Source organism: Hyaena hyaena, unplaced genomic scaffold, assembly GCF_003009895.1.
Source record: "Hyaena hyaena isolate Hyena2069 unplaced genomic scaffold, ASM300989v1 scaffold_341, whole genome shotgun sequence".
NCBI lineage: Eukaryota > Metazoa > Chordata > Mammalia > Carnivora > Hyaenidae > Hyaena > Hyaena hyaena.
In genome coordinates, this window is record NW_024080973.1 from 1,752,379 (window position 1) to 1,768,071 (window position 15,693).

The 15,693-nt window shown below is 44.5% G+C and overlaps 1 protein-coding gene across 2 annotated transcripts in view; it reads left to right on the forward strand.

The window, feature by feature from the left end:
• Nucleotides 1-15,693, forward strand: part of DOCK8 (dedicator of cytokinesis 8) — a 225,444-nt gene that overhangs the window by 107,081 nt on the left and 102,670 nt on the right. For both annotated transcript variants that reach the window (XM_039249540.1, XM_039249541.1), the window contains 4 exons: nt 558-717; nt 2,933-3,069; nt 6,584-6,677; nt 7,406-7,568. In XM_039249540.1, coding sequence (XP_039105471.1) covers nt 558-717; nt 2,933-3,069; nt 6,584-6,677; nt 7,406-7,568 — 554 coding nt within the window. The remainder of the gene's footprint in view (nt 1-557; nt 718-2,932; nt 3,070-6,583; nt 6,678-7,405; nt 7,569-15,693) is intronic.

Consider the following 15,693-nt stretch of genomic DNA (forward strand, 5'->3'; position numbering starts at 1 on the left):
TCAGGGTCATACTACAGACTCATAAATTTCAAATAAGATTTCTTGAACTGAAGACATTTATTTTTTAAAACCTTCTGTTCTGAACTTAGAACACCTTGGAAGTGTGGCCAATCTAATAAGGAAGTCGTTGGCAACCTTTATACGTTTTTCTGGAGGTTCCCAAGGCAACTTTTGAAAAACAACCTCTCTTGAGAGCTTGGTAGATACTATATAAAATTTTTCATTCCAAAATTTTGTTGTGCAAAAATCCAAGTCCTGTGGCTAGTCCCTAAAAGAGGCATTATAGCAAGCCTTGGACTTTTTTTTTTTTTTTTTTTAGCTGAAGGCGTATTTAATAATTGAATATTGGTTTTCTTTAAACTCTTCCATTTCAAATCTGTATTTTCTTATCAGTTAGACCTCTAGGCTGAGTTGTATCTTTTTCTTGCCTATTCGCTATTTTTAATCAGTAGGGTGGGGATTTTGGAGGTGTCTGTCCCATCCATGGTGGGAGACCATTGACTTGGTGCCAACGCCATATTGTTTGTTTCTACTTGTCTCTTTCTACTTTCGTCTAGAGTAAAGATAAGATTGAAAAACTAAAACTTCAAGCTGAATCCTTCTGCCAGCGTTTGGGGAAATACCGGATGCCTTTTGCCTGGGCTCCCATAAGCTTAACGAGTTTCTTCAATGTCTCCACCCTGGACAGGGAGGTAACCGATGTGGACTCCATGGTTGGTAAGATTTCCAACTGCAGTGGGGAGGGGAGGGGTCCCCAGTGTACTAACTCTAAGGCCAGCTACTTATTAGTGGGGACTTGGGGTGCAGGAAGGTGTGAAGAGTAGGAAGGAAGAAGGAGATAAATAGAATGCAATACTACTGTGACTGACTTACAAATGCTTGATCGGACAGTGGTCCCCAAAGCAATTATTATCATGAACATTTGTGGAGCTGAAATACACTCTTATAGTAAGATGTTTGGTTGGAATTTTCTGGACACCCTGACACTTTAAAAAGTTAATTTTCAGTAGCCACCTCATATTCAAAGTAAAATTTTTGAAATAAAATGCAGTGACCATCTCTAGTGGGTTCAGCAACGCCACCAAGGTTGGCTCATCAACATAAGAAAAGCTACATTCAGGAAGGCTTCAAAAAGCAAAACTCAGGTTCTCAGCAAAATTTCCAGTCCCTTCAAGTTTGGTGGGTTTTTTTTCTTTTTTGTAGCCAAGTGCAATGAAAAAGATGCCAAAAGAATATTTAGTGACTGTTCAAATTTATTTAGCATATTTCTCCTTTTCATCACCTCACCCTTGATCTGAGTCATTGATTTCCTAAACAGATTGGGTTATGGAAATGTTCAAGAGGGTTCAGAGTTTTCAGGTCGACTCACCCCACCTGTGGTGGAGCGTCCATTTTCCTAAGTGTCTGTGTGTCCAGCAAATGTTTAAGGCTGTGCACTTTTCTCCTGCATTCCTAAGCCCTGATGTTTCTGAAATGCTGCCTTTAATGGGAGTCTGGTGGAAAAGGTCTTTGGTGATTGTTTCTGCTGTTCTAGATTATTGTTGCATCGCTGCCAGTCAGAACTGCTGGGTTATATCTGATTCACCACTAACAAACCTCACTTTAGTGAGTCCTGACCTTCACACCACGGTGTGTGTGTGTGTGTGAGTGTGTGTGTGTAATGGCAACTTCTGTGTAGATCCAGGTAGCCTTATCTGAAAGAATTCTGCATAGACTTTCGAGGGCACCATAAGTAAGTGATTCAGGCATAGGGTTTGCTGAGGACTCCGTAATCTCCAGGTCGAGGATACATCAACCTAACGTCAGAGGCTGCTTCTTAAGAAGCAGCCAGGAGATGCGGTGTATTATACTGGGCAGTGTGGCAGATTCAGGTGGGCAGTAGAGTCACAAAGTGCCATTTCAGCATCACAGCAAGAATTCAGAATACGAGAATATTCAAAGAGGAGCATGGTGACATTAGAGTTCCCAACAGTTTTACCATCCACAACAGAACCCCTTAATTTTGCAGTACAAAAGCAACAAGTTCCCCACCTAAGTCACAGAAGCGGGTAACAAAGAACTGAGCAGAGTACTAGGGTGTGAGCCGAGGCGCGGGTGTGCCTCAGGGTTCTAATCCCTGCGAGGTGGGTCAGCCAGGGAGCCGGCTCCGTTGCCCAGGGCTCACAGGCAGAAGAAAGCCCAGGTTCACAACATGCACGGGCCAACCCTAGCTTGTTTGGGTCGCAGTCCCAAATGCGCTCAGGGCCATTTGAGTACATGGCCCTCCCAACGGAGTGCAAGTGTAAAAATAAAACAGAAGCAAACACTGTTGGCTAAATACACCTCATCTGCCGACCCAGCTCTGGCTGCAGTTTGGCCCCTGCAGGGAGGCCAACCCTGATCTCCACGTGGAAGGGGCTACGGCTGCTCATGGCTTCTCCCCTCAGGTCAGGGGGGGACTAGGCGCCCCAACAGGGGGACCGAGAGAAGTAAGGCGAGTGGAGGGAAATTTTCATTCAAAACAAGGATGGCCGTGTTCAGTGTTCTGGCGTAGTGGCTTTAAGTATCTGTTTTATGTACACTGAGACTAAGATATCATTGTTTGTCAACTACACCTTAATAATACATTCTTGGGGCGCCTGAGCGGCTCAGTTGGTTAAGCGTCTGCCTTCGGCTCAGGTCATGATCTCACAGTTTGTGAGTTTGAGCCCTGTGTGGGGCTGTATGCCGACAGCTCAGAGCCTGGAGCCTCTTTGGATTCTGTGTCTCCCTCTCCCACTGCTCCTCTCCGACCACCCCCCACCCCCACCCCCTGTCTCTCTCTCAAAAATAAACGTTAAAAAAAAATTAAAAATAAATTCTTAAAAACCTATCTTTTATATGATAAAGTTAATGACTGCAGTGTATTCAAACAGAAAGGCATGCTTTCGAATGACAGTTGTTTTCCTTACAGGGAGAAGCTCTGTGGGGGAGCGGAGAACTTTGTCCCAATCTAGAAGGCTTTCTGAAAGAACCCTCTCCTTGGAGGAAAACGGGGTCGGATCCAACTTCAAGGCCACCCCCATGACCATTAACAGCTTTTTCAAGCAGGTATCTCTTCACATGATGGTGTGTATGGATTTCTCCCCATTGTGGCATGGGTGTTGGAGCCCAGAGGGGGAGATATATGTAATGATGAAGGGGGCAAGTTAGTTACCCTCATCAGACCTCAGTTTCAGTGTGTGCAGAACGGGAATGGCCGTGCTCGTTGCTTGGGACAGTTGGGAGTGTTAGATGACACAAGGTGTGGAAAGCTCTCCTCACGGTGACTGGGATACAGCAAGGTTTGGCTCATTTGATTGACAGAAGGATTCGTTCCCACTAATGCAGACTCTTCCTATTTGAATCCTCATAGTCAGTTCATTTATTAGGCTGTGAAAACTATCTGGCTGAAACATCCCTTTCTTCCTTGGCCTTGGGGTTTCCTGGCCTGGCTATTGTCCTTCCCCCCCGCCCACCCCCCCCACACACAGGCTTTCTACATTTCCGCCATATTTATTTCCTCATAGAGGGTGATCATTGCAGACAGTGCTCTTTATTAGCTCAGTAGACACTGCAGTTATTTAAAAACCAGAGGATTTCTTAGAGTCATCAACGTCATAGAGACAGGAAGTAGAATGATAGTTACCAGAAGGTGGAGGAGGAGAGGAATGAGAGTTTGTTTAACAGACACAAATACCTTCAGATTTGAAAGATGAAGGAATTCTGGAGATTGGGTGGCCAACACTGTAAATGTCCTAACGCTGATAACTGTACACTCAAAGTGGTTAAGATGGTAAGGTTCATGTTATGTGCATTTTACTACACACAGAGTTGACTTAGACTTGGTTCGACTCTGCTTTGGAAGTTTTCCATAGATCAAGCGGTCTTCATGAGGTACTGTGAGGGCCTCTGTTAACAATCCCAAATGCAAAAGGGGTGCTGGGGTGTGGTTGTGGCTCGTGCCATGTCACAGAGTAGGATCATGGGACTGAGAGAGTTTCTATTTGGGATAGGCCCCTCCCATTCTATTGCCTTGGTGAGGGGGCCGAGTACTTCACGGACATTTTTCATCTATAATTGGGAATAAGACCCACCTACCTACCTTCCTGGGCTTTGGATTAGAGCTCTTGCCCTTGAATCGTTGAATCCTTCTCAGAATACCTGTCCCATGTAGGCACCTGGAGAAAGGTATTTATGCTTAGCCTTCTTAATCAAGACAGAAGTGAAGAAAATGAAGATAGGAAAAAAGATGGAAAGATGCTTTCTCCATCTTTAAATCTTTGAAGAAGAAAGGAACCTCACTCTGTATTGTTCCAGAGAATAAGACAAGCATTAGTGGATTGAAGTTACAGGGAGAGAAACTTTTGGCCTAGATTACTAATGGTCACAGAGGCTTCCTTAGAATGTAGCAGAAGGATGGTTAAGAGGCTGAGGACAGAAAGTCCGGAGTGGTAGAGAAGGAATACTCTTTTTTTTCTTGTAAAAGGGGTCTTTATTTTATTACACTCTTTGATTCAGTCATTTGACCTAATTGCAGGTTTATGATCAGTCTTTTGTTTCTTGTCCATGTAATATCCTTAGAAGCAAAATTTTTTAATGTTTATTTATTTTTAAGAGAGAGAGAGAGAGAAAGCACACACATGAGCAGGGGAAGGGCAGACAGAGAGAGGGAGACACAGAATCAGAAGCAGGCTCCGTGCTCTAAGCTGTCAGCACAGAGCCCAATGTGGAGTTCAGACTCATGAACCGCGAGATCATGACCTGAGCCGAAGTCAGATGCTTAACCAACGGAGCCATCCAGGTGGCCCTAGAAGCACATTTTTAATTGTCCGTCTTAGCCTGTGACAGACCAAATGGACAAATCAACCTGCAGAATTGCAGCATTTATCCAGCACTACACCCAGAAGCACTCTTCTGAGCCCCGTCAGTGTTAAGCATATTTATGTGTTCCTCCTAAGTAATCCTCTGATGTAGAGTCTATTATTATCCCACTTTACCAACAAAATAACAAGCCTAGAGAATGCAAAGTCAGGCTATAAATGAACCAAGTAACCTAATTGATAAGGCATATCAAATTGATGTACTTAAATCTCTACCCTGATAACCATGAAAATCAACCTTTTTTTCAACTTTCCAGGGAGCTTTACTTTATTTTTATTATTTGTTTGTTTGTTTATTTTCTTCATGGTAAGTACACTCCTTAATCCCTATCATCTATTTCACCCATCCTGCCACCCACCTCCCCTTTGGTGACCATCAGTTTGTTCTCTATAGTTAAAGAGTTTGGCTTGGTTTGCATCTCTCCCCCACCCCCTTTCCTTTGTTTTGTTTCTTAAATTCCATGTGAGTGAAATTGTGTGGTATTTGTCTTTCTCTGACTGACTTTGCTTAGCATTATACTCTCTGGCTCCATCCATGTTGTTGCACAAATGATAAGATTTCATTCTGTTTTATGGCTAATATTCCGTTGTATATATACCACATCTTCTTTATCCATTCATCTTTTGAAGAACACCTGGGTTGTGTCCATAGTTTGGCTATTATAAATTATAATAAATTTATAATAAATTATAAGCATAGAGGTACATGGAGTTCAATTACTGGATCATAGGGTAGTTCTATTTTTAACTTTTTGAAGAAACTCCATACTGTTTTCCACCATCAGTGTGTGAGGATTCCTTTGTCTCCACATCCTCCCCAACATTTCTTGTTTCTTGCATTCTTTATTATAGCCGTGCTGATGGGTGTAGGTGATAGCCCATTGTAGTTTTGATTTGCATTTCCCTGATGCTGAGTGATGTTGAGCATCTCTTCATGTGTCTGTTGGCCATCTGGATGTCTTCTTTGGAGAAATGTCTGTTCATGTCTTCTGCTCGTTTTTTAATTGGATTACTTGCTTCTTGGGTATTGAGTTGTGTCCGTTCTTTATATATTTTGGATACTAACCCTTTATCAGATAGATCATTTGCAAAGATCTTCTCCCATTCAGTATAGATTGCCTTTTAGTTTTGTTGATTGTTTCCTTCATTGTGCAGAAGCTTTTTATTTTAATGTAGTCCTAATAGGTTGCTTCTATTTCCCTGGCCTCGGGAGACATATCTAGAAAGATGTTGCTGTGGCCAATGTCAGTGAAATTATTACCTGTACTTTCTTCGGGGATTATTTTGGTTTCAAGTCTCACATTTAGGTCTTTAATCCATTTTGAGTTTACTTTTGTGCATGGTGTAATAAAGTGACCCAGTTTCCTTCTTTTGCATTTAGCTGTCCAGTTTTCCCAACACCATTTGTTGAAGGGACTGTCTTTTTCCCATTGTGTAGTCATTCCTCCTTTGTCGAAGATGTATTGACCATAGAATTGTGGGTTATTTCTGGGTTTTCTATATTCTATTCCATTGCTCTAAGTGTCTAGGAAGGAATATTTCACAAGAGGTTGAACTAAATTATTTCAGCATTAGCCACAATCCTAATTCTATGAAAAGTGAGTTAGAATAAAACTTAAAAGTCCCAATCTTCCTGGAAATCATTGGCCCCTACCCAGGAGCCAGTGGTGCTTTCTTACTAGCCCTCACTTCTCTTTTTGCAGGAGGGGGATCGCCTTAGTGATGAAGACTTATTCAAGTTTTTGGCTGATTACAAAAGATCTTCCTCCTTACAGAGAAGAGTCAAGTCAATTCCGGGTATGGATGGTGTCTTTTCCCCTCTAACTTTGCCAGAGCCATTTATGAGGAGACACATTACTTATCTGATGCTACACTTTATAAAATAATGTTTGCTAAATGAGACATGGGATTTTGCCATAGGAGTTAAGAGTCTGAATTAGTCCACTTTTTTCGAAAATCTGTTTCTATTTCTATTTCTATTTCTATTTCTGGAATATCATGCTTCAGATCTGGTTTCTCAGATAATCAGATAATTGTTTGAACAGAGGAACCTCTTTTATCAAAAAGAATATTTTATGGGACTCGCAGTATAAAAAGAAAAGTGAAAGTGAGCTGCCTTGGTAGAAGATGAGAGCGTCTTCTTTATTATCAGTTTGATAGCTCCTGAGGCACTTCTGCCGCACCCTGGGGTACCAGGGAACCCAGTTTGAAAACCACCAGTGGTTGTGTGTGCTACTGTAGTGTGGTAGTAGTATTGTAGTGTGGTAGCTTTGAAAGGAAGCTGAAAGATCCATTTCTACTCATTGTCCAAATTTCTTGCTTTTTAATTTCTAGAAACTGGATCTCAAAAGTGGGCATCGCATGATCTTTCTCCAATGATCAGAAATCAGCTGGGAATTCCAAAAGTCTTACCCTCCCACAACTTATCCCTTTTCTCATAAAAGAAATCTTGTACAACATTCTTTCTTGACTCCCATGTAACATGAGAGCGTCTTTACTGAAATAGCCCTGTTTCCTCTCTGTAGGCTTGCTCAGACTGGAAATTTCTCCAGCTCCAGATGTCATCAATTGCTGTCTGACTCCTGAAATGCTGCCAGTGAAACCTTTTCCTGAAAACCGGACACGCCCCCACAAAGAGATTCTGGAATTCCCAATCCGGGAAGTCTATGTCCCCCATACTGTGTACAGGTAAGAAACTAGGGCTGTTGGGACACCATGGAACCCACTTTAGAGTTTTGTTTGAATGCTTTGAATGCTTGAATGCTTTCTTTATCCTTCAGCTGATCTTCTCAACTTCCTTTAAGTTTTGGGGGGGAAATGAACTATGATGCTTACGTAACTATGGATAATTGCTAGATCAGTTTCTAAAAATGGTTTATCTAATTGTACTGAACAAGAACACATTACATTGGTCATAGTTGGAATTTGGGATTACAGTGGACATATTCCCTCCAGGAAGGAAATAATCCTCCAATGACTATTACCTTGGTATTTTATACATACAGAAGGCCATATTAGGGAGACCGGTGTGACCAAAAATGTTCTCATTGTCTGACAGAAAGGTTTGTAGCTCTGTCCAGTATCGTTTATAGGAGTGATAGAAATCTCCATTACGTGCTGCCCAGTCCGGTAGCCCTGACCACATCTGTTCTGCATTGAAATTGTGGCTAGTGCTGGGGCGCCTGGGTGGCTTAGTCGGTTAAGCGTCCGACTTTCGCTTGGGTCATGGTCTCGCGGTTCGTGGGTTCGAGCCCCGCGTCGGGCTCTGTGCTGACTGCCAGCTCAGAGCCTGGAGCCTGTTTCAGTCTGTGACTCCCTCTCTCTCTGACCCTCCCCTGCTCACGCTGTCTCTCTCTCTCCTAGAAATAAATAAAAAACATTAAAAAAAAATTATTAAAAAAAAAAAGAAATTGTGGCTAGTGCAGTGGAGGAAGTGAAATTTTGAATTTACTTAACATTTACTAATTTCACTTTAAATTCAAGTGGCTGCACGTGGCTGGCGGCTACCATATTGGACATCATGCAGCTAGAGAGGAAAAACCTGACCAGTTAGGCTGCCTCGGTTTTTTACAGTCCCTTCTCAGGGGGCTGGGACGGAGCTCATCAACACGCATCTTCCAAAGGCATTGCTGCTCATCTATGTTAGGTTTTATCTTGAAAAAAATTGTAAGTGTGGGGACGAATGTTATAACAAGTTCCTTTCCTCTACCATCTACAAATGACATTTGTTGTTTCTTGTATTTTATACACACACGCTTGTACATTCTTCCTGGTTGTGCTGAAGCCTCCTTGATCCCCAGACTCAAATCACAGACTTCCACCTTGCTGCCCCCCTGCACTGTTATCATAAACTTGGATGGGTCCTTCTTATTTCTCTGGTTTCACACACACACACACACACACACACACACACACACACACACAATCTGTGAACACTGAATGGTATTACTTTTATATTCAATTAAAATATACCTAAACAGCTTTACACTCTATGTTACCCTGCACTTTCATACAACAGTATGATTTTTCTTCTTCATTATTGTGGATTCATGAGTTTTATTGATTTGGTGGGTTGCACTCAGTTTCAGTCGTTATCCTGAATAGTTACTCCATTTGTCACAAATGTAACCAAGGGGAAGTCCTTAACAGCTATGTTTTAGAAATGTTTAATATCGATTTATATAGCATTTGTTTTTTTCCTGTTTATTTATTTTGAGAGAGCGTGCACATGCTTGCATGAGCGGAGAGGACCAGAGAGAGAGAGGTAGAGAGAGAATCCCAAGCAGGCTTCACATTGTCAGTGCAGAGGCACATGTGGGGCTCAGTCCCATGAACTGTGAGATCATGACCTGAGCTGAAATCAAGAATCGGAAGCTTAGGGGCGCCTGGGTGGCTTAGTCGGTTAAGCGTCCGACTTTCACTTAGGTCATGATCTCGCGGTTCGTGGGTTCGAGCCCCGCGTCGGGCTCTGTGCTGACTGCCAGCTCAGAGCCTGGAGCCTGTTTCAGTCTGTGACTCCCTCTCTCTCTGACCCTCCCCTGCTCACGCTGTCTCTCTCTCTCTCTCCTAGAAATAAATAAAACATTTAGAAAAAAAAAAAAAAAGAATCCGAAGCTTAACCAACTGAGCCACCCTGGCGCCCCTATATAGCATTTAGCCATTCTTTTAACTGCTGTATAGTATTCCTTTGTGTGAAGAGGCCATATTTTACTTATCCATTTCCTATTTTTCTATTGATAGATATTTCTGTTTTCTTTTTTTCCAGTTTGGGGCTCTTGTAAACCCCGTACGAGGTGAGAATTTTTGTCTCTGTCTCTCTGTGCACATCTGTGAAAGTGTCCTTAAGCAGTGTGCCTTAAAGTGAAATTACTGGGTCACAAGTGACACACATTTTCAGCTTTTTTCATCCTTCCCCTTAGTTTCCCAAACTGTACGAGTCCATAATCCTTCCAGCAGTACAAGTGAGCTGGTCCCCCCCACATCCCCACACACACCTGCCGGTAAGATGTGCGTGTGAGACTGAAATGCAGCAAATCTCAGAACTCACCCAATCAGCACCCCCACCCCCACATTTCCCGATGCACAAAATTGAGACCCAGGTACGGGGAGTCATTCATTGAGGTTGAAAATCACAGAGACAAATATGAACAAACATCCGCTCAGTTAGAAATGAGCCTCTTCATGGGGTGCCTAGTGGTTTAGTCAGTTAAGCATCCGACTTCAGCTCAGGTCATGATCTTACAGTTCATGGGTTCGAGCCCCACATCAGGCTGTGTGCTGACAGCTCAGAGCCTGGAGCCTGCTTCGGATTCTGTGTCTCCTTCAGCCCCAGTCCCTCAGATAAGTATTCCTGGGATAGTGGTTTTAGCTCCCTGCTCCCTCAGGGGAGATGAAGGCATGAAAACGTTTGCTTGTGGATACTGTGTTTATATCTTTTTAGAAATTTTATCCTATATTTGGAAAAGTAAATGCTGGTGGCGTTGGAATAAATTTGCTTCAAATGAATTCTGTAGTCAGTCAGCTTCTCCTCAGCATTTGATAACCCAGGGGAGGCATTTACAACTCTTTCTACTCCTTGCTGCAAACGTTATCCCTTAATGACCTCATAGCGGGACACAGAATGCATTCGTGCACCTGACCATTCAGGGATGGAGGCGTGAGGACAAGTCCAGACCAGAGTCCTCTGCACCTGACTTGGCATCAGGAGAAACGGACCCGCAGGTGCACAGAGAAGGTTCCTCAGCCGTCCTGGATAGTCTAGATGGACCAGGTCTCTCATTCTCCTTCAACACCTGCTCTTGGCTCCGAGGCCGCCATACTTTCTAGCTCATCTAAGGAAGGAGATATACAGGAAGTTGGCTCAGAACCTCACGGTGGGAAAACATCAAGGAATTTGGAGAGCTTCGTGTCTAAATCTCTCATTTGGTAGCTCTCCAGCCGTTCCCACATGCTTTAGAGTGGTTTTAGTTAGGTTGATCTTAGCAGCAACTCAGTCCTGGATAAATCTTCCCCCTTCCTGTACCTCCACGCCCCTTTCACAAAATAGAAATGGGAGACTAGGTCAGGACTGAGCCGCAGATTGACGGGTGGACCGTTGACCTTGCTGACTTGGTCTTCTCATTTCTGTCAAAATCCCGCCCGCCTTTTGTTCCTTCTCATCTCCTTCTACCTCAATAAACTCGTAGTCTTGTGCCTTTTCTATTCCCTTCTCCAACATCTCTTTCCAAGCAAGGATCTCTAAACCTTTCTACAGTACAGTATCAACAGTGGGTTTGTCCTAAAGGCTCATCTCTTCTGAGAATCTTATTTTGCAGCGGCAGCTGTTTGTTTTTCTTCTAGAAAAGTTTTCTTCGACTTAGTGGGATTCTGGAACCACCCTAAGGGTTCAACATGTAGGGGATCTCTCCCTGTTGACATTGCCGTTTCCGGGTCTCTAATCCTGGCCACGCCTGCGTCCATCTAGCAAAATCAACCAAATGAAAATTAAAATTCCCAGAGCTGGTAAATTCAGGCTTAATTCTTTGTTTTGTGGAGGATTCACCTCATGAATTTGAAATAATAGCTTCACTGATAAAAATGGGATCTACCTGGAACTTAGGGAGAATACAGCTAATGGGTCAGGCAGGGAATGCGGGAAATTATCAAACCCGTGATTTGAATTTCACATTTGTGTAATTTTCACCTAAACTGCAGAGGCCCCCTTGGCGGAGGGAGCTGTTATGTGGATCTAACGGCAGATGAAAATTTCCTGGCCTTGAATGTAAGTGGTGGCCAGGCCCACACATTGCAGGATTCCAATATGGGTGAGGCCTCAACTGAACACCGTGTGAGTAGCACTCAGCAGAACTTATTTTTTACCTCTCTTAAAGGAGCATCTGTCACGGAGCCTCAAATAGAATTAGGATAGGCTGAAATCGACTTCCCAACTTCAGTCCCCGCCCCCAACCCTCCTGACCCCTTCACATGCCCTGGTTCAGGGTCACTACCTTGTGCCACACTGTGTTCTCTGTGGCCGCACGTGGTGCCTCTGCCTTGCTCAGGCTGCTTCAAGGAGGAATCTACGTTATTTAGAGGAGCATATTATACCAGGGCTCCAGAAATAGCCCCTGAGCCAACGCGGGTTTGTCACTTGTAAAATAAACATTCTAAGGGAGGAGGTGAACTTGGAGCCAGAAGCGCCGTTCCCAGGAACGGCCAGTGTCTCCCAAACCAGGGGCTTTGGCCCACTGCGGACCACGGGCTCCGGTACAGGCGTGGGGTCCGACAAGCCTTGTTCCCCGCCGCAGACCCAGGCCGGGCGCTTTGCAGAGTCACAAGCAGGACAGTGATGATTGTGAAGAACAGCTGGGAAAATTAGGTTGATAAACAGGATTATCCAGAGCTGAGTTTGGCACTCCTTTCCCCGTGGCCAGATTAAGAAAACACTAGTTGTTAGGCCAGAAACATGTTTGAGCCCACTCCTGGCTTATTTCCCGGGGGCACCCAGCAGCTGGTAACGGGGACACCAGCTGCTGCCTTCCGGTGGGGGGCTTGGGGGCGACAGCAGGGCTCCCGCCCAGGCGCAGCACGACCTTTCAGGGCACCTCCTTCTGCGGCTGCCACGGGGGTGTGCGCGGAGATCACAGGTGCTGAGGTTGTAATGAGCTTGTTAACCTCCTCGCCGTGCCTTTAGCTGGTGATTATATCAGAGAAAGCCACATCAAGTGCGTTTTCATTTCTTATCCCAGCCCCCGGAAGCCTCCGAGGTCTTTTTATCCAATTAGCTGACTTGCTGCGGAGGACCATGCTTGCTGAGAACAAGTATATCAGTTAGAACATGATTTCTTTGATGGATAATGAGCTGTTTTCAGGCCTCCTGCTATTTGGCTGAATGTTCTCAGCCCAGCAGTCTGCATTCCCAAAGCTCGCCCGACGTCTGGGTGAACAGAGAGGTGCCTCCCATATCGCAGGGAGGGGGTCTGCAAACTACTGGCGGACCTGCATCCTACAGGGGTAAACAGGACGGCAGAGTGGAAATGTGTGAGCGGATCCTGCATGGATGTCTGGAAGTTAAAATGGAGTGAATGCGATTCATAAGGAAAGAAACTAGAAACAATTCTGGATGAGATGGTCAGGAAGGACCCGGGCCATGGAGAGGGGATGGTGTCCTTGACAGAGACTTTTATTTGGTCTGGGAAAGGGACTCCCAATCCGGGCGCAGCTGGCCGTGCATCCACAGTGGATCTTTTCAGCGCTGTGTGTTGGGGCTGGGGGTGTCTCAGAGTCAACTGTGGGGAATTAATAACAAAGTACAGGGGTGCCTGGGTGGTTTGATTGGCTAAGCATCCGACTTCAGCTCAGGTCGTCATCTTGTGGTTCATGAGTTCGAGCCCCGTGTCGGGCCCTGTGCTGACAGCTTGGAGCCTGGAGCCTGCTTTGGATTCTGTGTCTCCCTCTGTTTCTGCCCCTCCCTTACTTATACTCTGTCTCTGTCTCTCAAAAATATATTTTTTAAAAAGTACAGATGTCCAGCCCCCACCGGGAGACCCCCCCTGGTGAGCGCCGGGCAACTCCATCCACCTGACTTGGGAAGCAATCCCAGTATTTGCTGGGGTATCAGGTGAGGTGAATTTGGCAAAGAGCAAGGACCTGTTTATCCAGACGCTATGACACAGCAGGAAAGCTGTCCGCGTGAGGACAGTGACAGCACAGCGTGCCCAGATGCTGTCAGCATTCTTCTGGGGTTCCTGCTAATTAATCATTGGTGGTTTCTGAGCTGATTGGCCCTGGTGTAAATCACCATCAAACAATACCTTCCTTAAATAACTGTCACAAAAATGATAACTCCCCATTCTTGTTTCTTGAGTTGTTTGAATTTTACTTATTTTAGGACACATAGCCGATTCTAATGGGTCTAAATTACTAAAGTACAAAACCGCAGGGTGAAAAGTGTTTGACACTCCTGACTTCTAGCCATCCAATGCCCTTCCTTCGGGACAGCCTTTTAAAGACGTGTGTATATATACATCTATTTGATGTTGTTCATTTATTCTGTAAATTATGAGGGCCTACAGTGTGCCAGGCCCTTTTCTAAACACGAGAGAAATGCTAGTGAACAAAAATAGATGAAAGTCATGTATTCCACAGTTCAGGCCTATTTTTGACCCATGGAAACAAGTACTGTTACCAGCATGTCTCCTTTCAGAGAGAAGCAATATCTGTATGAGCCAATATAGCCCTCGTGTTTTTCCTCACACAATGCAAACTCTTCACCTTGGTCTGCACCTCGATCTCTCGTCGAATACCGTATTTTGTAGAGCACTGTCGTATGAATACAGAGAACTGCCTTTTTTTTTTTTTTTTTAAATTTACAGCTGCACCCAGTCTCATTTCAGTGTATCATGATTTACTTAGCCCATGATCCCGGGCATCTAAGATGTTGCCAATCTTTTGTAACAAACATTACAATGAAAAAAACCTTACATAACTTTTCACACCTGTGCAAGCATATATATTGGCTAAATTTCTGCTTCGCACCCTTTCCAGGGATCCTTAAAGAACTCTAGTGGTGGGGCGCCTGGGTGGCTTAGTCGGTTGAGTGTCCGACTTTCGCTTAGGTCATGATCTCGCGGTTCATGGGTTCGAGCCCCGCGTCGGCCTCTGTGCTGACTGCCAGCTTGGAGCCTGGAGCCTGTTTCAGAGTCTGTGACTCCCTCTCTCTCTGACCCTCCCCTGCTCACGCTGTCTCTCTCTCTCTCTCCTAGAAATAAATAAAACATTAAAAAAAAAAAAAAAGAACTCTAGTGAAAGACAGCCCCAAACCCAGTCGTTGGTTTTACTAGTCTTAGCAAGCAGTTGCTTGAATACGAGGCTTATTATAAGCAAATGTTTCATTTGCAACCACAGGGCAGGCAAAAGCAAAGTGGATTCCTGGTCCCTGGATTGTCCGAATACTTAGGTCCCCGCACTTGACTTTGCTGTGGCAGGCTGGTCTCCAGAGTAGATTGGGAACACAATCCCACTGTCCCATTGCCTTGCTCCAAAACTCCAGTGTCCTCTTTGTTTTTAGAATGGAAACAATCAGGAGGGAGCCAGTTACCTAAGATGACTTACCACCCAGTTCAAGTTTTGCAAAGCCAGCCCTCCATTACCACATTCAGCCACTTGAGGGCACAATTTGCTCACTTTCTAGGTGCAGACACCACTAGTTATTTTTTCCATTACAAAGCAGATGGAGCCGTGATTTATTAAAGGAAAACACACACTTAATTTTTTTGCCCTTGCAGAGCGAGACCAAGAAAAACTGGAAAGTATCCCAATGTCCCTGGAGATTGCTATTGTCATTTTTTTGCTGAGACACGTATTCTAACCTGTCAACTTCTGCCTTCTTTCCCTAGTAAGTCATGACCTTAGAAGGCTGGCACTTTTCAAATCACAACGTTGTACATCTAAAACTTACATAGCATCATGTGTCAACTCAACTCAACACAAAATTTTTTTTAATGTTTTATTTATTTCTAGGAGAGAGAGAGAGAGCGTGAGCAGGGGAGGGTCAGAGAGAGAGAGGGAGACACAGAATCTGAACACAGCCTCCAGGTTCTGAGCTAGCTGTCAGCGCAGAGCCTGATGCGGGGCTCAAACCCACGAACTGTGAGATCATGACGTGAGCCGAAGTCAGATGCTTAACCGACTGAGCCACCCAGGCGCCCCTCATCTTAATTGTTTTATCTGTGTTATGTATATGCCTTGAACCTGACTGTAAACTCCTTGAGGGTCGCAGACACTCTATGCTTCTCCCTGACTCAGGACCTAACGCTGTTCTGCACGTGGTGGG